A 23,110-nucleotide genomic window follows, 5' to 3' on the forward strand; every position below is an offset into this window, starting at 1 on the left:
TCTACCACTATGTTGAAACAGGAGCTCAGAATCCAAGATAAAGCTGAAATATAGGAATAAAAGCCATTATTTGTAATTTATAGTTGGAGTCACAGACCTGCCTTACAATCTCAGTGAATCTGGACCCAGACCCCCGTAAGGGGAGCTATGCTGTTCCAATCATCAAGGAGGAAACTGAGGCACAGAGTAGTAACTGCCACTCAGGGATGCTGACAGTGAAATCCAAACCATCCCCCATGGGGCTTTCAGAGCTCCAGCCCACCCGCACCACTCACCACAGCCAACCAGGTCACAGCGCCTTCTTTGTATTATAAACTTTTAATAATAATAAAAAATCTATAATGGTTTTAACAAGAGGAGTCTGTACATTTTAAAGTAAACCACCGCACAATGCGCTGGCCCTTGGGGACCTTCTCCGTTCCCCTCAGCAGGGCTGAAGGGTCTCCTTGATTTTCCATCTGTAACAAGATACAGCCGTAAAATTGCCTCTTGCAATTCTGTACACGTAGCAAGAAAGAGTGGCCCCTGGGGACTGAGGAGGCCAAGATGCCTCAGCAGGAGCCCCAATCCCATCTCAGCAGCTAGCCAGGGCGGGACAAGCAGCCCCTTCCTTCCTTGTCTGCTGTGACACTTCCCTGCAATGTACAGAAACTGGGAGACAATTTGCTGAGGGTCTTCTGGTGGGTCCCTCTGCCCAGACAGTGGGCAGAGTGACCTCTTGTCCCCTTGGCTGACTGAGAAGTCTCACATGCCCTGCTCTGAGAAGTTAGCATCAAAAAAATAAGTTACATACCCCAAGTGTCCAGTGCCCACCCGGACAGCACAGCTTCTCGGGTGAGTGCTGCAGCTCTCCTGGCTCCCAACCACGGCCGGTCACCTCTCAAACCCTTGTACCCAGTCAAGCAGAGTTCCAACACCAAGCAGGTGCTAGACAGGTGAGGTGGGGGGAGGAACCTGCGGATACCTGTAAGTGACACTCTATAACCCTACTTCTAAAAATCAGGACATACTGGCATTCTAAAATTTTTCAATAATTTAGTTTTTCATCTTTACTTTTTTGGTTTTTTTAGTAGAACTGAGTAACATTGTCAATACTACCTTATACGCTGGTCCCTGTTAGACAATATACTTTTCTTTGAGATTTAAAATGTCAAATATATAATCATACAACCTTAGAAAAAATCTTGACATCAGCAACAAAAAACCCAAAATATAAATCACAGAGATGTCACACCATATAAATAAGGTCAGAACAAATCTGGTGCCAGGGCCGATGGCTCGAGTTCCAATGGCAGCGGGTGACGGGGGAAGCTGGCAGGGCTCTCCCATGTCCGCTGGATACCCCGTCTTTCCTGGCGGAGGCCCAGCGGTCCCGTGTTTTGCCAGTGGGTTAGTACAGGGTTAGGGGTGCATCTGGAAGCTACAGGCAGAGGAGAAAAGCATGGTTTCCTGGAATGTGGACCTGGAGAACCCAGGGATTCAAAAGTGCAGGCTACACCACCCCAGCAAGCCATGTCTGGGGGCCTCCTGCTGTGGGCCTCCTGTGTCTCTCATGTCCAGAACTTCAGGGGCCCATGAGCTCTGCGCACCCCAGCACCCCTCGGGCTCCTGGCAGAAGTGTGGAGAATGTGCAGGCATCGGCCAGTCCTGGGGGAGCACGGGCACCGGCCTATCCTTGAAGGCATCAGTGGGGGGCCTGGGCAGACCCCAGGCAGTGGGGGCAGAAGCCTCAGGCATCTCTGCTGAAGGTGGCCTGGCCCCACTGTGTCCTCCCACATCGAAGCTGTGGAGGACATGGCCAAGTGGGTGTCACATCGGCATTCAGAGGTCTCCATCCACCGGAGGCTGGCAGAGGCGGTAGAGGCTGGTGGGTGGAGGCAGAGGGTGAGGAGGATCCCAGGGACAGGACTTCTTCTGTTACTATTTCCACTTTTTTGGAACAGGCAATTCATGCCCAAACAAAGCTCCATAGGCATAAAACAGTGCAGAGGGAAAAGCGTGGGTGCGGCCCACACTGTCCCCCCACTGCCCCACCCCTCTCCAGGCTGGTGGAGCCATGGTGAAGATGCATGCTCACGCACACACACGTGTACTCAGACACGGGGGTGGGGGACTGCACTCAGATGCTAACTAGACCTGGGGCTCTCCCTGGGATTTTCCCTCTTGTATCTTGGAGACCTCTGCTTATAGCCCAGGAATGGCTCCCTCATTTCTTGAGGGCCACAGTGGGGAGACCCTGAGCTGCATCACCAGCCAAGGAGTTGGTTTCTGCAGGAGCCATCAGATCTACCATGCGGGGATGATTCTGTAGGCAGGGGACCAAACAGGAGGCCACTGTGGTAAGGGCCAAGCAGAGCCAGAGCTGGGCATTCGGGACGAAGCTGCCTGGGTTCAGAATCCCAGCTCCACCATCTACTAGCTGTGTGATCTTGAACAAGACACTGAACCTCTATGGGCCTCAGTATCTCCACTTGCCAATGGGGGATGATACCAGGAACCTGCTCACAGAGTCGTTGTTTGGGTCAAACAGGTGCTTATGGGTAAAGAGACTGGCACAGTGCCCAGAGCGGGTAGACACCTCAACTGTTCTGAAAAGGTATTCAAGCGCATACGAACATCACCCCAGAGGTAACACCCTGCTGTTCACAACAGCACCCGGGCTGCTGTGTGGGGTGGGGAGGAGCTGCCCACAGGCCACATGGGACTCTGTACTATTTCTCCAACTTGGGAGTCAAACTACTTCAAAATAAAAAGCTCTCTGGAACTCGTGGGTGGACATTGGTAGCGTGGTAGCAAACTGGGCAGCAGGCAGAAAGAGGAGACTAAAGCAGTCGAGGCCCCTTTTTGCCAGCAGGACTAAAATCAGAGGAGCAGGTAGGGTGGCAGGGATGGGAGGCGCCCGTGGGTGTGGGGCCGTGAAGGTGAGGGCATGTGACAGAGTAGCATGGGGGGGGGTGGCAAGCCCAACAGGCACCCATGGCTCCCTCAGGGCCTGTCTGTCCTCCCAGCTGTGGCAGGGGCTCCCTGGGAGGTAACAGGTAGAGCCTATGTTCAACTCTCACCACAGCAGCGCTGTGGATGCCCTTGGGAGCCCCGGGGTCTGCCAGGGGTGAGACCAGAATTTAGTGCCAAAGCAAGACCCTGAAGCTGGCCTTCCCACAGGAGCGAGGCCTGAGAGGGAAGGGGAGGGCCACTCACCGTGGCGCACCCTGGGGCATCTGGTCCTTGACGCGGAGGTTTTTGGCCAGGATCTCCACTCTGGGGCCCTAAAAGGAAGAGCCATCAGATCTGGAGCCTCTGCTTGGGGCTCAGTGTACCTGAGGAAGGGAGACCTGGGAGCGGAGGGCCCCACAGCGAGCTCCTCGGCCGAGCCTCACCTGTTTGCGCATGACGTCTGTGGCCTGCATGATGCACTTGGGCAGCAGCCCGTGGCTCCGCGCCAGGATGGCCGCCTGCTCTGCTGACACGCTCAGCGTGCTCCTGTGCCAGGTGAGGACACCCGTGAAACTGGGGGCCACTTCCTGTCCTTCCATGGCCTCAGCCCCTCCCGCTGTCCCCAGTGCCCGATTTCTCTTGGGAAGCCTCCTGACCCACCCTCTTAGTCCCTCCGGGCTTGCTTTCCTTGGCAGCCATCACCACTCAACATTTCACTGCCCGGCCACTTGCACCCCAATAAAGCAGCATCAAGAGGCAGGGGCTCCATGGGGTTCTCTGAGGCTTTAGGGCCTCAGACAGAGAACACAGGGAACATTTGTTGAGTGACTGGAAGGGGGCTCCCTAGAGGTCTCAGGACTTCTCCACGTAGACTGAAGATGAGCAGTACCTCACATCGGCTCTGAGAGACACTAGGAACAGAGTCTGCAGGCAGAGTTCTCGAGTTCCCATCCCATCCCTCCACCTCGGGACACATGAGCTCCTCTCCCCAAGCCTCAGTTTCCCCAACTAGAAGATAGGGACCACACTAGAGTGCTGACACCTGGTTCACACGGAGGGGACTGTCCTGTGCGCTGCAGGTACTCTACGGCACCCCTGACCTGCCTGCCCCCAATGTGACGGCCCTGAGTGCCTCCAGACACTGTCCAATGTCTGCAGGGAGCAAAATTAATCCACTGAGAGGCCCGGGAATGGCCCTTCCTCCCTAAGGAGGAAAGGGTTCACCCAAGCAAACGCTGACAACTGTCAGTGAAGCCACTGTCCAATGTGTGGTCATTGGGTCCCTGCCCTCACACACGTGGCCCTGGTGGGGAGCAGAGGATAACCAGACACCCCAAGGACTGCACTGCATGTGGGGACCAGGGCTCTGAGGAGACAGCAAGGAGGGGAAGTTTCACACAGCAAGGGCAAGGGACAGAAGGTGGGACAGAGCTCAGCAAAGCAGGACAGCCAGTCCCCTGTGAACGTGGGCAGGCACAGCCATTAAACCTGGGTGAAGGTCTCTCTCACTCACACCAACTCCACAGCTACAACCAGGATGGTGATAGCCTCCTGGGCCCACCAACCCCGGCCAGCCGGGCCATTCCACAGACAAGCTGAGACCCAGAGGGAGTCAAAGTCTTGGCTGGGCCCAGGAGGCAACGGCAGGCCCAGGACTGGAGCCCAGCCTTCATGCCTCCTTGCTCTGGGCCCCGCACTGCCCAGACTCAGCCCCTGGCTCACCGCTGCATGCCCGAGCCACACATGACAATCTGGCAGGCCCCCAGGCGATAGCAGAGCTCCAAGGAGATGGGGACAAGGCCAGCACCCAGGTTTCCGCTGGCACCAGGTCTGGGGTGCACGAGGGACTTCATGAGGCGACAGAGCTCATCCAGGGCGTTGATGGGGCGTATCAACTGCAAGGTGTGAGACAGATATCTGTGTGGCTGGGGAAAGTCCCTCAGTTCCCAAGACATCCACTGACCTTCCTCCCCATCATCCTAATACAGCTGTTATGCAGCTGTCCTCCCAGTTCCCCTCTCTGAGGTCTGCAATCTAATTAACCTTCTACAGTCCCTGCTCAAGAACCATCTGTAGTTCTCCATTGCCCCACAAGCTGGCATTCAGTGCTCGCCATGTGTTTTAGATCTAACTGATCTTCCACCTTAGTCTCTTCACCTGCCCAGGTGTGTCTCTATCTAAGGTTGAACAGGAAGCCCTCTCTCATATCCTCTTCAAATACAGCCTCTGCCCTGGACAAGTCTTCCCTCTATCCCCCTTTCTTGACCTCCAGGTGGAAGCACAAATCACTAGCTCCTTCTGTGCTGTGGTGACACTGCCAGCTAGACTTCAGAGCTCTGAATGACTAAGGCCACCCTCCCCAGACTCCAAGTCCCAAGGCCAGCACCCCGAAACCAGGCTCAAATTCAAGGCCTGCCTGAGCCTTGGGAACCTGGAGGACAAGAAAGTCACACTGTGGGTGAGGGGCACAAGCCAGTGGGAGGCACCTCGATGCACAGCCTACTCTCAGATCTTTCTAGTCCTCATGAAAGCTGGAGCCTCCATTTTCATAGGGAAAGCTCTGGGGATAGTTTTTGTTTGGGGTTTTTTTGGTTTTGTTTTTGGTAGTACTGGGGGGTTGACCTCAGGGCCTCATGCTTGCTAGGCAGGCACAATACCACCTGAGCCACACTACCAGCCCTTTTTGCTTTATTTTAGAGGCCGGGTCTTGCCCTTTTTGCCTGGGCTGGCCTCAAACCTTGATCCTCCTACCTCTGTCTCCCATATGACAAGGATTACAGACATGAGCCACTGCACTCAGCTCATGTGGAAATCTTTGATTTCTGAATGTTGGCAATAGATTTGAAACAAAGGGAACACTGAGTGAGCACCCCTGGCATAGGGTCCCAGAAAATAAACCACCAAAGGAATCCTCCAGGGAGAGGGAAATAGCCCAGAGCCTTCCTGGAGGAGACACTGCAGTGGCCACAAGGGCTTCTGGGCCAGGATTCTGGCTGGAAGTGAGGCCTGACTCAAGAGCCCCACATGCCCCCACTTCCGGGGGCGGGGGACACACCTGGTCAATCTTCACCACTGTGGTGCTGGCATCCGTGGGCAGGTTGGACCGTTCCAGGTAAAATGCCCTGAGACAGAAAGGCAGAGCTGAGGGTGGGACTACCTCACCAGGACTGCCCCTGTCCTGCACCCAGTGACTGCAGCCATGACCCTGCACTCTCCTCCCAAGAGCCATGGTCACTCCCCAAGGCCCCAAGGTCCCCAGGCCCGGCTCAGCTCCTGCCCCCATGCAGGGAGGAACTGGCAGCTGGGTTCAGCAGAAAGAACCCACTTTAAAGCCAAAGAGACTGGCCTCCAAGCTCAGCCAGTTAGGCTGTGTGACCTGGGCAGGCAGTGTGTGCTCGCTGGGCCTCCATTTCCTCATCTGTCAAGTGGGATAAAATGGCCTACTGTGCAGGCAAGAGTCTGCTGCAGACTCTTGCGCAGGCAAATGACCTGGCACACACTAGGTGCCTCAGGTGCCATGTCCACTCCCCACAGCGGTCTCCTGACTCCTGTCCTGCCCAGGTCTCAGCAGATACCTGAGCTTGCGGTAATACTGCTGCACCTTCTCCAGCGACTGGGCATTGATCTCCTGCTGCAAGTCTTCTGTTGCCTGGCTGTCTGGAGGAGATGGCCCCTCCACATTTTCCAGAGCTGTAAAGGAAGAGCAGGGAGGGCAGGTGACGGGGTCCTGTGATCCCTGAGGCCCCCAACCACCCGCGGCTCACCTTTCGTGAAGAGCACAGTGTGCAGCCTGAGGCTGGCCCCGCTCTCCAGGCGGGAGGGCAGCTTGGAGAAGTGGTAGCTGTCGAGGTAGAAGACCACCTTCAGTGCCTGTCGGCTGCCCTCGATGTGGTAGAAGACGTTGTTGTCTGTGGAGGGCAAGACGGGCAGGGCAGCTCACCCCAAGGCCGGAGGGCAGTCCTGGCCCAGCTGCACTGGTGCAGCTCAACCTGCCTGCCCCAGGTGCCAGCGCTCTGTCCTGTCCATCAGTCCAGAGGCCCAGCCTCGGGCCCTCTTGTCTTCCTCAGGGTGGCACCCTGGGACTTCCGCGTCTACTCACCCCAGAGGGATCCTGGGACTTCTCTGTTCCCTCTATCCCAGAGGCATAGCCTCTGACCTCCCACCCCCTGGGGCAGCCTCAGGCAGCACCTACTCTGAAGAACTACCTCTGACCTTGCTCTCCTGGTTAAACAGGCCCTGGTTCCACCACTCCATCCTTGGCCCTGACACTGACTCTTCCAGGTTGGGGGAGACAATGGCCATGTCTTTAGGGCCCCACCAGTGCTCTTCTGGCTCCTTGCTTGGTGAGTTCAGAGTCCCTGCCCTAGAGGGGCCTGCAGCTCCTTTGCACCCATGAAAAGGAGCCTATGGCAGGGCTGGCAGGCCGTGGCACCCAGGCCCTGTCCACCCTGCGGGCACCACTAATTGAGCAGGAGTCTCACTGAGCCCAACTCGGCCTCCAGATAGGTGGCCCTTGCCAGCCAACTCAAAAGGGTACCAAAAACACTTAAACAGCCCTCTAGTCCCTCCAGGCTGTGGTCTGTAAAATCTCAACAAGGTGATGATGACACACCAAGGAAGTGAAAGTGGGACTGTTTTGGGGGCGGGGGGCTTGCTCTTTTTTTGTGGAAAGCACATGTGCAGTCCCCGCACGTAAACAGACACACCATCTCTCAGGAGGCACAAACTGACTAAAGGGCTTTTTTGCGACGTGAACGGAAATGAAGCTGAAGACACGGGATGCAGGAGCTGAGTCCCCTGAAGAGCTATGGACACACAGATGCCCAGCCTCTACCTCACAGCTCCCAACACAAATCTGGGACAAGTTCTCAAAACTGGCCTTTCCAGCAAGTCCCTGGTGTTACTGGCCCAGGCAGCACCATGCTGGGAAACCCAGAGGTTCTTAGTCCTGGCTACACAGGCCGCCTGGACAGCTTCCCAGGGACCTCGTGCCAGGCCCACCCTACTGAGTCAGAGAGGCCAGGATGGGGCCTCAGCGTCTCTCAACAGTTACCAGACAATCTGGGGACCCCCAAAATTACTGGGCTAGCCTGGGAACTCTGTGGGTAGAGGCGGGTAGGACTCACAGACAGACAGACCACCACTATCCACCATGGCCCAGAACTTAAGACTGCCTGACATACATCATGTGCTCACTGTCATGGTCCTGTGAGCCCATGGTTTGGGTGTCCCAGAGGACACTTGGATGGCTGGGTGGAAGGGTGTGAGAAAGGACTTTAATAACCTTAATTACGGCATAAGCCATTAAAAACCTCAAGTCTTCACCCTAAAGGAGGGTGCCTCTAGGCAGGTACTCAGGAAGACTGGCTGTGGTTCTTTCACAAGCTGGGTTTGTGTGAAAAGAAGGCCCTCTTTATGGACATGTGCCCCAAAGATCGGTGTTGAGACTGATATTGGAACATGAGGCTGGACTGCACTGGTTACCACATCAACTTTGGGCAGCTGGCCTGGTAGTGACAGAAGGACAGGGTGGCCCTGGAGCAACGCTCAGGGCCTGGCTCTCATGGCAGGGGTGGGAGAGGTCACTCACTGGCCACACAGTTCTCATCCATCTGCTTAAAGGAGAAGGTGACGTTGTCCAGCTCTGACAGCGTCACCCAGAGGTCTTCCAGCATGGTCCGCTCCTCCTTCTGCAGGGAGAGATACGGTGGGGGACCTCAGGTGCCACCCCACCCTGGGCTTTCACTTCGAGATCCAAATTAGATGACCCATTTGCCTGAGGGCCTGCCAGACACAGGTCCCAAGGGTAGCTCTGCATGCGACATGGCGGTTTGCCACAGCTGGTCCTGTGCCTACCAGAGGCCAACACTGCCCTGGTTTGGTGACCCCAGTGACATCCGATCTCCCTTATCTGGACCAACCTACCAAGTTCACCATGCAAAACTCTACCCACAACCTCCCCACCCCCGGCCAAATAAATGCCTCCACCTACTCCCGTGGGCCCTTAGGCCCGTCCCAGCTCCCCAAGCACCCAAGTGCCCACCCTTCAAGGCCCTCCACGTTCCACTCCCCTCATTCCAAAAAAACCATGACCACAGCCAACATGCTGACCACCAAAACATACTCCAGACCCCGCCTCCCTCCAGCTTCCCAGCCACTCAAGTTCATGGCACATGGTCTCCCACCAGGACCACCCTAGGTATCTCCTTCTCCATCCTTTCCCAGAAATATCTGTCACCTTTTAAAACTCAGCACAGGTCTCATTTCTCACCTGCTCCAAGGCCTCCAAGCCATCCCTGCCCAGAAAAAACTCCTGGCTCTGCAGATCCAGCCCCACCCTTCCCATCTCCTGCCCCTGCCTGCTCCCTTCTGGCCGCACTGGCCTCTGCTCCAGGCCTTTTTGGTGCCGTTCCCTCTGCCCTCACACTCTTCCTCAGACCATTTTCCTGGCTGGCAGAGGTGTCTGGTCAAACGTCATCTCCTCAGAAAGGCCCCTCTGTCCACCAGCTCCAGAAAAAACACAGCTGCCTGACTTTTCTGCATCACCTTCCCGCTCCTTCCTCCAGCCTTCTCCACCATCAAGGAGACTCCACTTCTTCCCCAGCTAGAAGTGAGCTGCAGACCAGTGGCCAGCACAGTGAGGAAACTGGGCCCAGTGTCTCTCTGGAAAGATGATGGCAAGGGCCAATGTCCCCTACCACCTTTCTGGGGTACCTTCATATTTTCCAGGAGCCACTGGAAGCTGATCTCGGCCAGGCAAGTGCCTGTGCCAGCAGCAGCCAGCAGAGGGCGCACCAAGGCCACGCTGCCCTTCAGCAGCTGGCTTTGACCACCAGGCACTAGACATTTGCGCTGGGCACACTGGGGGACACTGATCTGAGCTGTATCCCAAGGCTCCACACTCCACATGCCAGCCTTGCTCCTTCCCCTCCCCTGCTCCGTCATCACAACCAGAACATGTCAAGTGTCCTGGAGATCAAAGTGCCCGTGGCTGGGAACCCTGATCTATAGAGTTTACTTGTTTGTCTTCCCTTGCTCCCACCGGGACACGAGACCCCTGACTACAAAGACTCTTCTGTTCACCCATGGGCCCCATCCCCGAACAGCAGGTGCTCAACAAATTCATCACTGCTGTGTGAAAGGTAAGGCGAGTGGGACATCCCAGTGAGGCCAGAGACACAAGTGGGCAGCAGGGGGGTAGCACCCCCTCCAACTCACCACGGCAGCGGGCGCCAACAGGGACTGACAGTGCAGCAGGGCTCCGGTGGCCGCCACCTGCTCAAGCCACTTGCGGCTGGCGTCACGACTGCTCTCCTCATACTCGCCATTATTGTTGTAGCGGTAGCTAAGGGCCGCCAGCAGCTGCTCAGAGAAGGTGCACACGGCGGCCACCAGGGCCTGGCAGAAGATGGCGTCCCGGCGCAGCTGCAGCTCAGTGTCTGGTGGAGGGCAAGGGGCCTATGGGTGGAGGTCCTGGGCCAGCAGTGGCCTCACAACCCCACAGACACCACCAGGGAAAACTGGTCCAAATTAATTACAAGGGGACAGTCCACCCACTGAAAGCCAGCTCCCCCCAAGTCAGTTCTCCAAAAGTAGCCAGTGTGCCCCAAACCTCACCCTCTCACTGCACAGCCATCTACCTACCTAGAAAATAAGCTGGCACCCTCCCTCTGGCTGTCCCCAATCCTCACCCAGCTGCTTCCCTGGTGTCATGGGACTTCTGGCCTAGGGCAGCTGATTGCCACAATGTCAAGATCCACGTTTAAGATGTGTCACTTGCCACCTTCTCCACTCCCAAGAGCTGTGCCTTCTTCCTGCCCCACCTTGCCTGGCTCTTGCCCTGACTTTGACATGCTTTGAAAAACTGGCCATTTTCAGGCAACTGGTCACACAGGGTCCCAATGTTCTGAAAGGAAGATTTTCAATGACCAGCTTCTAGACAGCTGGCTCTGTGACGTGTGCTCTGTGACCTGCGCTAACCTAGGTCCTGGCGCAGCTTTCCCCACCCTCGCCGAGTGTCTGGAAAGAAGGGACGGACAGAGAATGGCTTAAGACCCAGCCTCCTGCAGCCTGGCCCCACTCTCTGTGGGCTCCACCACCATCCTTGGTCCTCTGTCCTGTGTCACTGTCAACACTTACTGGGCCTAGCAGGTGTCACAGGATAGGATGCCTGGCTCCAGGGCCCTGAGACCTGTCCCCTTGGACCCAAGAAGAAGGAGTGAGATCTAACAGCTATTGCTGGGGTTGGTGGCCAAAATGTCACCTCCCCAGTTCAGGTCCTGAAGGACCATGGCAAAGCCAACCTTAGGTAGTGGAAGAGGACTCCCCAGGCTGTGGTCATGGGTGCCCAGGGTCAAGGACCCGTGCTGGGGACCTCTGGCTCAGTCGCTTCTGCAGAGCCCCTCACCTGTGCACTTCAGCAAGGCCAGGAGCAGCTGGTTCTTCCCATCTGTGAGGAGGAGAGGGGAAAGGAGGTAACTGAGCGGGGCTTGCAGATGGGACAGTCCCCGGCTCCATAGCCATGCACTCTGGCCCTCACGGGAGCATTCAGTGCTCAGGCTGAGCTCAGCTCATAAATCCTACAACCCCTGGATATCTGAGGGTGGAACCCCCTGTGCCAGCTTTATCCGTCCCCATCAGTGACTAAAGTCACTGCTTTATCTCTGGAGTCTGAGCCCCTGCTATACTTTATGCACTTTGTGGGTTGCGTGTGCAGGCATTCACAGACACATCCACTCCCACATCTGCGAATGTGCACACACACATATCCCACCCAGCCCTGCCGTGTAGCAAAGGCACACCCCTTCTTGACTGAGGCTTAGCGCCAGCCTCTTTCCTTCACAGAGATGCTCCCAGGCCCAGAAAAGCCTTCAAGAACAATCTGAACAGTCTCCAGATTCAGCCTCGAGATACTTTCTTCCCCAGGGAGACCCTTGCCCGTGTGCAGGACGGCAGGCTCAGGTTCAGGGCCTTTCACCAAGGCCACACCTCATGCCAAGCAGTGTCCTGAGTGCCTCGTTTGTACTGACCCATTTTTCCTCACAGCAACATGCAAGGAAGGAAGTGCTGTGAGCCCACTGCACATACGAGAGAAAGACGGCCCAGAGAAGTCAAGGAATGGGACGTGGTCACACAGCCAAAGGTAGGTGAGTGGGGATTCAGGTCCTGGCAGTGGAATCACAGAGTCCATGCCCTCAACTAATTGCAACTCAGGATCGACACACTTCTAACTCCACGGTGGCTGCGCCCTTGGGGGATGGGCTGAGTCCTTGTACCTCCTGCTGTCCTACTAGAGGGCTCCCTGGCCTGGGTCCTTCTGCCCCAGGGGTCCCTGATCATATGCCGGCAAGGACAAGGCAGGCATCATGAGATGTGTGGAGACTCCAGCCACAGGGAGTCATGAACCAGAACAGCTCTCCTTGTCCATGCCACCCCAGCAGAGTGTGGAAACCAGCCAGCTGCCAGGCATCACCAGGGCTGGGTGCTTAAGCAGCTGGAAATCAAATATTTTGGTGAGATCTCTGCTGTGTAAGTGGACAATGGGTTCATGTCTTCATGCCGTACTATCAAATTCTACTGTGGGACCCAGTCTAGCCAGCTGTGACCTCGATAATAAAATGAAACAAATGAATGCCAGTTCTGGAAGGTAAAAAGGAACCGGTCCTGCCTGCCCAACTCCAGACTACAAGGAAGCTTCGGGAGAAATGCCCCCAAATCAGCAACTCCTTGTCCAGTATCAACAGACCCAGGCCCTACCCAGTGCAGGATGCTCAGACCTGCTCCTCTTGATGTTCTCTGGGCATGGAGACGGGTAAACGGATGGGCCCATTCCAAATCCTGTGCTAGTCCTCATTCAGAACCACAGGCCACCACGGCCGTGTGGCGGCCCTCCCCGCCTGTGTGCTGACCTTCCACGTATCTCTGGATGTTATCCACCAGGGTCTTGATGGAGCTGGGCAGGTTCCAGGGGTCCTCCTGGATGCTAATCTGGATCAAGCTCCGGCCACGGATCGTGCACTCTTCCTTCTGCTTGAACTCTGGGACACGAGGGCCAAGAGAGGGGTCTTTGGAGAATGGTGGCACAAAGGCCTGTGACCTGTCACCCGATTCCAAAGCTCACAACCCTAGATCAAGGCTGCTGGTGAGAGTCACGTCCGCGGGGAGCAAGTGCGTGCTAACTGTGCTACCGTCCTAGGGCCACACTCCCTGCAGGCATCGCTAATTGATCTCAGCTCTCCTAGATGCTTGCCTGAGGCTGTGACTCCCCACAGCTACAACCGATTAGTGCAGACATCAAAATCAATCACAGCCTTCTTTTCTCCTAGGGTTGGATGCTTTGGTGCTCAGATACTGTCTGCTTATAGCCACAACCAACCAAGCTGGCACATGAGCACCTCGTTTAACAACTTTCCTACACAGAAGAGGCAGCCCAGGCACAGAGTAGGAAAGTGATTTCCCTAAAGTCACACAGCTGGGTGGTCACAGCTAGGCCTTCAATCTGGCCTCAGCAGGACAATTCAAAGGCCAGGCCCTACTTGGTTTTCCTCTTCCCAGATTTCTGACATATCTGTGGGGTTCGTCCCTCCCTGTCATTTCAGCCTTCTGAGGTCTATCCCTGGAGAGGTGATTCTGAGACAGAAGAGGGGCAGCCAATGAGGGTGCTCCCAACTCCTCACCACTTCCTACTCTACTTAGTCTGCATCCTGTCTCCCACATACAATGGGAGCCCCTGAGGTCAGGGCGGGGTACAGCTCATCTTGGGGTCACCAGCACCCAGTTCGGGCCTGGCAGGTCAGTAGGTGGTGAGTAGATGGATTGTTGGATGGATGGGTGGGTGGATGGGTTTGGGGCAGGTACGATTGGTAGGCAAATGGGATGAAAGGTAAGGGGAGGACGTAAGAAATTTCTCCTCTTTGCTCTAAATCATTTCGGAAGGTGTCTGGGTTTGGTGCAGGTGAGGCCTTACTTCTTTCACTCATAAATCCATTTCTCGAATAAGAACAAAGAGCCCTGAGCAGGCCCCAGACCTAACAGCAGCAAAGGATGTTCTGCTGTTGTTTCCTTTTTATTATGGCTTGACTGTAATTTATGGCTTGACTGTAATTTATGGCGTGTTATACTGGTTTTTCACAGAGAGGAAGTTTAATAAGGTTCTTTCAAAACATTTCTAAGAGATAGCTGCTTTTTTTTTTTTTTTTTAATTATGTCAATGATAAAAGAGGCAGCAAACGAACACAGTGAATGTAAGAGGCTGGGTGGGCTCTGTGAGATAGCCCAGTGCTGAGTCTGAGGTCTGCAAATGAGCCTCACGCCACTCCTCCCCTCCCCTCCCCTCCCCTCCCCTCCCCTCCCCTCGCCTCACCTCCTGTCACAACCAGGCAGACCCAGGAAGTCCAGGGACAAGCACAGGGCCACTATGTCAGGCTTTGCCTCTATCACACATACTTTGTTTTGTTCTGACAACACTTTAAAAATGAAAAATTTATTCTCAGCTCAGAGTCTGAACAAAAGAGGTCAGGAGCTGGATCTGGCCAGAGGCCAGAATCTGTCAACCTTGGACTCGCCCAGAGGCACTGCGCAGGTGCGGCTGGCCCCTCACCTTGCAAGCTGTGCTCCATGGGGAAATGTTTGGTCTCCTCAAACGCCCTGCTCATGACTGGTCCCTTGAGTAGCGCGTTGATGGAGTCCACCTGGTGGCAGGAAGCTCTGGGTGAGTGTGGCCCCCGGTCCTCTGCACTGTGGGACCTGGCACCCACAGCCTAGCCCCAGGGTGATGAACTCTGCTGCGATGGCTGCAGGCACCCAAGACCACACCTGGTTGAAGAGATGCTCCAGGCAGCCGTGAAGCTTGTCCTGCTTGTCCGACGGGATGCGCATGTCACAGGGCAGCTCGTCCCCTGGAAGAAGGAAGAACCGCAGCCATGAGCTGCACTGCTCCACCTCACCCTGCCCCAACTTCTTTCTCAAGCTGGCAGTGCCAACACAGACTCCAAATCCCAGCAGAGGAAGCGCCTCACAGACCCAGGTCCTAGCTGAGTCACTGGGCAAATCACATCGGCCTCAGTTTCTTCATCTACAAAATGGGTGACGGCCAAATACGGAAAGATTGGGAGGCACTGGCTGTCATGATTTCCAGACTGCAAACAAGGAGACTGAAAGCAGAGAGAAGGAAGGGGACCCTGGCCTCCTGACTATCGCCCAGCCGTTCACACTAAATCAGTGGCCACACGTGAGCACCATTCCCAACCTCCCCAGGGACAATGTCCATTTTCCTTACACTTCCTTTTCTTCTGTTACATTCACACATAGTTAAGAGTAACTCTTTTTGGGTGGTACTGGGATTCAAACTCGGGGCTTCACACTTGCTAGGCAGGTGCTCTACCACTTGAGCCATGTGTCCAGCCCTAAAATTACATTTTTATGCACAGATTTCTCCAGAAGGACACGAGACAACAGTGGTGACACTGGCCACAGTAGTGACAGTCGAGGACCAGGAGGCTGGGGTGTGGGGTGGTGGACATGTTTATCATCTTTCAGCCCTCTCGTGACTTTTAAGTAACGAACTGCATGGAAGTATGACCTTGTCCAAAATTGTCACTCTGAAGTAAACAAGACTAAAATCTAAAAGCAAGAGTCAGGCTTTTAGTGGAAGCTTCAGCACAGGATTGTCTAGTTTAGAAAATATCACCGTCTGTCCCTCCATCTGCCCACTCCTGTGTCCAGCTGCACAGGTGCACGTTCACCAATGGCCTCTAAAGGCAGAGGCGGCTCTGATTCAAGCTCACGCTCCTGTGCTTCTGTGACCTTTCCGTGTCCTCTGGGTTTTGATTTGAGCACCTGTCATTTTCACAGCCCTCGGCTCCTGTGGCTGGTGGCGTCAGAGCTCACATGACAGCCACACATCACACCTGGCCACACAGTTGCGCAGCGCTGCATGTGCTCACACGTCCTGACACACTCAAGGGCCTTCTCTGCTTTGGCTGCTGTGTTCCCAGAACAGCATGCGACAGGTGCTCGGTGAGCACCTGCTGAGTGAGTGGACGCCAGGAGCCCGCGCCATTTGGTGCGAGCGATACTGCCCCGCCAGAGTCCCCACCGCCCCTCCCCAAGCCAGCCCGCACTCACCTGAGCCCATCTCATCGCTGCCCAGGTACGAACTGTTGCTCCTCACACTGGTGTACGACAGGACCGAGTCCCGGTTGCTGTTACACTCACTGCAACGGGAGAGACCAGCTGAGCTACCGCCAGCCCTGAACCCACTTCCTGGAGTGCAGAAGACTCCTAGCCCTAGGGGAATCCCAGCCAGAGGCAGGGACACTGGGCTGGCTCGGGTCCTAGTGCAGGCCAGCACAGAAATGCACAAGGAGAGGACCGTGACTTTTCTTCACTACAGTCCCCATCTCTGCACTTGGTATCACCACAGCTCAATCCCTTACTCAGTGTCACCGCTGTCCAGTGTTCTCACACTTGGGCATCACCATGTCCAGTGTGTCCTGCACATGAATGTCACCACTGTTCAGTGTCCCCAGGGCTTCCAAAGCACTTCACTCCTCTGTGGGGCAACCCTGCCCCACACACCTGCCTACACCACACTTGGCCTAAAGGGAACCAGAAACCACAATCCCGAAATTCTTCCTTGAGTTTCTGACAACAAAGGGGAAAATCAGAGGACCCAAAGGTGCCACAGAGAAAACCCAGAGCTGGAGAGTCCCTGGGCTCCGGATGCGAGGCTCCAAGGACACAAAGCGGGATGTCACTGTCCAGATATCCCTCTGTACAGACGCCGCAAAGGTGGACATGGGGACCAGGTGGTCAGAAAGAGAACTGACCAGGGCGGGTTGGTCCCAGTCCAAGCCTGGGTTCACTTGCACAGAACTGAAGCAGCCGCTAAGGTCTCCTCTGAGACCAATGGTCAAATATGTCCTGACCTTGTGCCAGGGACCAGTGTGCGGTACCTGTGGCACAGAGGCCACTGCAGGCCTCCAGACGGGAAACAGGCTTAGCCTCCCACTTCTACTTGAAACCCCACTGGTCTCAAAGTGAATTTAACCAGAGAAACCCAGTCCTGGCCCTCAGCATCGGGAGAACAGGATGTCACTCCCTGGACCAAGTGAAGGTGGTATGAGCCCAGGAGGCAGGTGTCTTACACTGCCTGTGACAACCCACAGGATGCCCACCTCCTCTTTCAGTCAGCATGGACAGTGTCACAGGATGGACAGTGTCCCTGAGGGCTGGCATGGGATCAGCGAGTGTAAGTGAGTGGCTGGGCAGTGCTGTGAGGAACTCAGAGAACCCCAGAAACGCTGCTAACACCAGAACCCGGATCCTACTGCATGCTGGGAAGTGTCCCGTGATCCTTGCTTTCCAATAGGTCAACAGCCTTGACTGTCCTGCCGGCCATCCTATCAGGCCCGGGCCTTGTGTGCTGTACACACCTGTAGGAATCACGGTAGCTCATGGTGTCGTGGCCCGAGTCCTCCTGGTCGTCCTCGGACACCTTGAAGCACACTTTCTTGCTGCCCCCATGGTCGGTCCTGTCAGCCTCACTCTCCTCGCTGACCAGAGGGGAGGATGAGGAGGAGGACTCCTCAGCCAAGGGGGGACCACAGGGCCCTGCCGAGGTGGGCTCTGTAATGGTGGACAGCAGCCTGTGGGAAAGAAGACCTTGAGGGTGATGACAGGCCCACAGGGTCTCCCACCACATGGGGACCTACCAGGGCCTTTGCCCCGAGGCCTTAGTCCCACCTCTGACCCCACACAGATGGCTTCCTAGTGCCTTGTGACCACTCCACAGGGCCCCTGCTGCCCCTTCAAGGTGTGCAGTCAGGGCTCCATTCCTCAGCCAGGCTAACAGGGCCCCACAACACTGCACATGGGCTGGGAACCCGGCAGGTCCCAAAGGGCAAACCTTCCCTTTGCATACCGCCTGGCCTCAGTGACAGCCAGCTGGCTCCATCCCTGCAGCCTGAGAGCCCCGTCAACAGCGTGTCAGCAGATAGCACAGCCATGTCACAATAAAACTTTATTAACAACCAAGCGGGCGGTAGGTCAGATTTAGCCCATGGGCCACAGCTGCACAGTATAATGGTTAGCCCCCACCTGGACCCGCCAATTCCTGGCTTAGAGGCCTCAAGCAAGCTATTTAGCCAAGACCCAGTTTCCTCATCTCTAAAATGGGATAATAACAGGAAAGTATCAGGACCTGCACCCAAGGCTGCTGCGAAGACTCCACGAGTGACCCTCGAGCACCCCGCGCTGGCCTGGTGGCCTCACCTGTTGATTTGAGTGACATATTGCCTCATCTCCCTGAGGGCCACGTCCAGCTTTGTGAAGAGCTGCAGATAGGCGTCCTGGGTCTCCCGGTCCTCCTGCTTCAGCAGAAAGCTCAGTCCTCGGTCCTCCAGGCTGCCAGATCCACTGGCCATCCCGAAGCTGCTGTCACTGTGCCCCTGGCTTTGGGAGTCCCCATCAGCCGCAGGCGAGCACTTCCAGGACGGGGCGGCCATGGTGGTGATGCAGTGCTGGGTATAGGACATGGGGTTCAGATGGCCTATAGCAGAGGAAGGGAGCACACACTCGGGAAACAGCCCCAGACACATGCCCTCTGGCAGAGGGCCACAAACGCACTTCAAGGGTTCCAATGAGCGAGAACATTTTCCCCTTCCAATATTCTTCGTCCACTAGGTTAGCTCATGAAGAAAGTTTCAGTTTGGGGCTAATGGGCTTTTAGCCACTGTGCTCTTTTTCCTGCCTGGAATGTAGACATGATGGCTGGTAATCCAGCAGCCATGCTCTACCATGAGGTATTCTAAAAGTTGGAAGCCCCATCTAGACATGATGGCGCAGAAAGACAAAAGGAGCCTGGATCCCTGGTGACTATGGAGCCCCCATTCCAGCTCTGAGCCGTGGGCCTTCAGACATATGTCTCTTTCGTACCATTTGCAGCGTGGGGGCTAAGCATGATTTCTAGCAGACAACACAGGTACCTTGCTCGGGGTCAAGGCTGATGAGGGAGGGTTTGCGCCCGAAGCGGATGCTGAAAGATCTGCCGACCGAGGGGGTGGTCTTAGGGTACGACACCTCCATGAGGTTCACGTGGCAGTTGGTGGGGCAGAAGTCCAGGCCACACAGTGGATGGGGCTCAGGGGATGCCTGCTTGAAGTGGGGGCTGACCCTGTTCTTCAGCTGGGCTGCAAACTGAGAAAGGTGGGGGTGCAGGTCGTAAGGTGGGGGCTACCTCTGGAGCCCACTTTATCCTGGCCTAGGCCAGATACCCCTAAATTGGACAAGACACTAGCACTCCAAATGCAAAAGGAGGTCCCTGTGGTGTCCCTCACTGGGTACCAGCGTCACAGACAGCCTGGCACAACCTGAGGCCACTAAGACCTGACCTGTGTTCCCTCCTCCACCTGAGCTGCTGCACCTGAGCCATCCTGGGGAGCCACCCCTCACACCCCCCAGATTTCCCCATTCCTTCAGTGACTAAGGCAGGGTCGGCGCCTAAGCCAAGCCAGTAAATAAGCGCCTGTGAGTTGATTCTTTTGGGTCTGCTAAAGTCCGAGCTAGGATCTTCTGGTCACACAGGAGAAGAGGCTGGCAGAGAGTGAAGCGAACACAAGAAACAGTCAAGAAATAGACAGAGTCCACATTCTGGTGAAAACCGCTTAAGCACCCTGCATACAGCCCTGTCTGAAGTCCATCTCTGCAGTTTTCAATGACACAAACCAAGAGTCCCATTTGTTTAAGCCAGGTTGGACTGGGGCTTGACATTTACAATCGTGACATCCCAGGCCGAGATCCCACAGTGGACAGGCACCTCCTGGTAGCAGGCAATCCTCTGGCCGATGCTCTCCAACTTGGTGTCACAGATGTGGCGGAACTCGTAGTGGGGCATGGTGACGATGGCACTGCCCATGGCCATGAGCCGCCCGCAGTTCTGAACGAAGTCACTGTCAGCAGCAGCCAGGGCCTCGAGGATCTGCAGGACACAGGCGGCTATGAGCATGCTGCCTGAGTGCCATGGGGTGTCGTGAGCGATCACCTGTGGTGGCTCCTGTCTGGCTCACGACACCCCGTGAGGTCGAGTCTGCTGCTGGCCCATTCTGCAGATGGGTAAACTGAGGCTGGGGGACAGTGAACTGCTCTCCTCAGTCCCCCCGGCCACCAAGTGACGGGTCAGGATGAGAATTCGGGGCTCTGGGCTGACGGGAACCAGGAACCCAGGCAGGGCGGGGCGGGGCACGGACCTTGGCAGTGAGGCGGAAGCAGCCGCGTGGCTCCACGATCTTTTCCAGCACGTGGCACCGGACGCCAGCCGTGCTCATGTACTCATACACCACGCCGTGCTCCAGGTGCACATTGTCCACCGTCAGGCTGACCATGGGGCCGTCCTCACGCAGGCTCAGTTGGGAGTCCAGGGCCAGCAGGGGCAGGGCTAGAAGCCAAGGGCAGACGGCACTGAGCAGGGGACACTGGGGACACTACAGCCTGTCCCCCAGCCCCTTGTGTTCTCACTAGCTATCGTCCACCCATCCTGAAGACACCCTGTATTCTCAGCCTACGTGGTCGGAGAGGCAGCCTACCACCCCCTTTCCTAGCACTGGACCACCAGGGGTCAGGACTTCTGTTGCATTTACCAAGGGAAGGGGACACGCTCTTTCTTAAATGGACCCCACACTGCTGCAGCCACCATGTAAGAGGCAGGCCAACACAGAAGCTGAGCACTGCACAGAAACAGATGCCTCCTGGTGCTGTAAGAGGCACTGGATCAAGCCAGACCTGAAGCTTGTAAACCCACTTGGACTTCAGTCTGCTGAGCCCATGTTTTTACATAATCCAGCTTCAGAAAGAGCCATTTGCTTGGAGCACACAGGGTGGCCTCTGAGGAGGCGCTACTTGAGCAAAAAGCTGAATGAGGGAGAAACAGGAAAAAAAAAAAAAAAGGAAAATGGTTGCAGGTTGACTCACTACTGATAAAGGTGGTGAGAAGTGGACTGTGGACACAGAAGGCCAAGTTGACAGGTGCACTGCTGCCAGAATCAGGGTGGGAGGGAGGGAGAAAGAAAAGAGGCGGGAGGACTCAAAGGGCTGTGGCCCATGAGACTGGAAGGCTGAAGACGGGGCGAAGAGCAGTGGGCAGCCGGGCGGCCGCGTCTAATTCTGCCTATACAGAGTCCGTCAGTCGGCCAGGGAGCTGACCTGGGGCTGGGGGACATGACCAGGCTGGAGCTCAGGGCTTGAAAGTGGCTGCAGAGTTGGCAGGGAACGGTGTTCACAGCCATGGGCACACCGTGTCACATGGCTCGGGAGGACACAGGCTGCGGGTAGAAGTTGGGCTGCTGAGTCTCAGCGAGTGGACAGCAAGTAGGGGACCAAGCTAGCCTTGAGGGTCTTTAACTGGGAGGATGGAAGCTGAGGACGGCAGAGGGAGGGGGCTCCAGCCAACAATGCTGGGCCCTCAGTTGGCCCTAGGGCCATGAGCCAAGGAAGCTTTCAGAAGCTGAGGCAGACAAGGAAACAGATGTTGCTCTAGAGCCCCAGAAAGGGGCACAACCATGGAACACCTTGACTTTAGCCCAGAGACTCATTTCCAGAACTGCAGGATGGTGCATGAGTGTGGGGTAAGCACCGGGTCTGTGGTGCTTTGTGACAGCCACCATGGGAGGCTGATGGACTCAGGAGGACCAGCTGCCCTGGGACTCTGCCCTCTGGAAGCTCTCTCACACTCCCACCTTGCCTTACCTGAGTCAGGCTGGTGTTCCTCACCAGGGGCCTCCTGGCTGGCCCGTGCCTGCTGAGCATCCTCGTGAGTGTGGTAGATCCACTGGTACAGGCCCTGAAAGAAGCCACCATGAGAGGGACAGCCATGACGCTCTCAGGGTCAGGGAGGAAGGGACAGGCAAGGGACAGAACATCCATACTCCCAAGCTTGGGCTTTGAGCCTGTCCATGACACCACCTCTGGAAAGGCCTCCAGGATGTCACTCTGGACCATTCTTGAGGAACAGCTAGTCAAGGAGCCCTCTATAAACAATCTGTGCCTCCATGCAGAAGCCAGGAAGGGCAGCCTTTGAAAACGTCAGTCAAGGCCAGGCCTGGCAGATCCACCCCATCATCCCAGCTACTCAAAAGGCAGAGATCCAGAGGATCTAGGTTCAAGGCCAGTCCATGCAAAAAGTTAATGAAACCCCCCCCTCAACTCAACTAATAAGCAAAGCATGGTGGGGCACGCCTGTCATCTCAGCTACACAGCAGGCATGAATAGGAGGACCATGGTCCGAGGCCTGCTGCAGGCAAAAAGTGTGAGACCTTATCTGAAAAAAAACTAGAAAGCAAAAAGGACTGGGAGCCATGGCTCAAGGGGTAGAGCACCTTATCTAGCAAGTACGAGACCCTGAATTCAAACCTCAGCACCACAAAAAAGTCAGAGCCACAGGACACACTTTGTCCTGTGTCCCCAAGGCCGAGAAATACACCTGGTGCTAATAAACAGTTGCTGAGAGCCAAGGGACAAATCAGATATCACCCTCCACCCTTCTCTGAACCCTGGCCCCAACCCAACACTGACAGCTGCTGCCACCAACACCACTATGTGCCCTGTTGCATATGTCATGTCATATTCTATGGCTACAGTGTGCCCGGTGGTAAGAAGAGAGGGTCTCATCACACTGGTCCGTCTCACAGCGATGGACACTGAGGCTAGGAGCAATCATGGCTGGCTCAGCCCTGCCAGACCGGCAGCCCCCACGGTGCCTCTGAGCTCCTCCCCCGGAAGACAGTGTCCTCGTCCACTGCCCCGGCTACCAGCTCACCAGGGCTTCTTCCCGCCGGCTGCGGAAGGCCTGAAAGTGCTCCAGGGCCTCAAGGGCGCCGTCCTTCATCACATTGTTGCCGTTCACTTTCAGGATGCACTGGCCAGCACACAGCCCAGCGGCTGCCGCCTGGGAACCTGGGGACAGGAGCTCGTGAGGCTGGGCCAGGAAGGAGGCCAGTGCAGCAGAGGCACTGATGGGCATTGTCCCCCCTCCTTGAACATACACCAGGGCCTGCGCTTCCACCCGCCCACTTTGGAGCCACCTGCTGCCCCCACAGAGGGCAAGATGCAGAAGGGGAAACTGAGGCTGGAAGCAGGGACAGCTATGGCAGAGAGAGCTGGGTTCAAATTCAGACACATCCCA

General features: G+C 56.0%; 1 protein-coding gene across 2 annotated transcripts in view; it reads right to left on the minus strand.

Annotated features, from left to right (window-relative positions):
* Positions 1 to 1,023: 1,023 nt before the first annotated feature.
* Positions 1,024 to 23,110, minus strand: part of Prex1 (phosphatidylinositol-3,4,5-trisphosphate dependent Rac exchange factor 1) — a 141,316-nt gene continuing 119,229 nt past the window's right edge. For both annotated transcript variants that reach the window (XM_020169946.2, XM_074074951.1), the window contains exons 20-40: positions 22,745 to 22,881; positions 21,676 to 21,769; positions 20,181 to 20,368; positions 19,751 to 19,912; positions 18,921 to 19,131; positions 18,208 to 18,484; positions 17,370 to 17,582; positions 16,060 to 16,148; positions 14,749 to 14,831; positions 14,534 to 14,624; positions 12,843 to 12,971; positions 11,342 to 11,383; positions 10,153 to 10,373; positions 8,525 to 8,624; positions 6,699 to 6,842; positions 6,510 to 6,624; positions 5,990 to 6,056; positions 4,657 to 4,829; positions 3,378 to 3,480; positions 3,199 to 3,266; positions 1,024 to 1,864 (exon numbers count right to left, since the gene is read on the minus strand). In XM_020169946.2, the coding sequence (XP_020025535.1) occupies positions 1,822 to 1,864; positions 3,199 to 3,266; positions 3,378 to 3,480; positions 4,657 to 4,829; positions 5,990 to 6,056; positions 6,510 to 6,624; positions 6,699 to 6,842; positions 8,525 to 8,624; positions 10,153 to 10,373; positions 11,342 to 11,383; positions 12,843 to 12,971; positions 14,534 to 14,624; positions 14,749 to 14,831; positions 16,060 to 16,148; positions 17,370 to 17,582; positions 18,208 to 18,484; positions 18,921 to 19,131; positions 19,751 to 19,912; positions 20,181 to 20,368; positions 21,676 to 21,769; positions 22,745 to 22,881 (2,750 nt within the window). In that variant the 3' untranslated portion in view covers positions 1,024 to 1,821. The remainder of the gene's footprint in view (positions 1,865 to 3,198; positions 3,267 to 3,377; positions 3,481 to 4,656; positions 4,830 to 5,989; positions 6,057 to 6,509; positions 6,625 to 6,698; positions 6,843 to 8,524; positions 8,625 to 10,152; positions 10,374 to 11,341; positions 11,384 to 12,842; positions 12,972 to 14,533; positions 14,625 to 14,748; positions 14,832 to 16,059; positions 16,149 to 17,369; positions 17,583 to 18,207; positions 18,485 to 18,920; positions 19,132 to 19,750; positions 19,913 to 20,180; positions 20,369 to 21,675; positions 21,770 to 22,744; positions 22,882 to 23,110) is intronic.

Source organism: Castor canadensis, chromosome 5 (genome assembly GCF_047511655.1).
Source record: "Castor canadensis chromosome 5, mCasCan1.hap1v2, whole genome shotgun sequence".
In the NCBI taxonomy this organism is placed as follows: domain Eukaryota; kingdom Metazoa; phylum Chordata; class Mammalia; order Rodentia; family Castoridae; genus Castor; species Castor canadensis.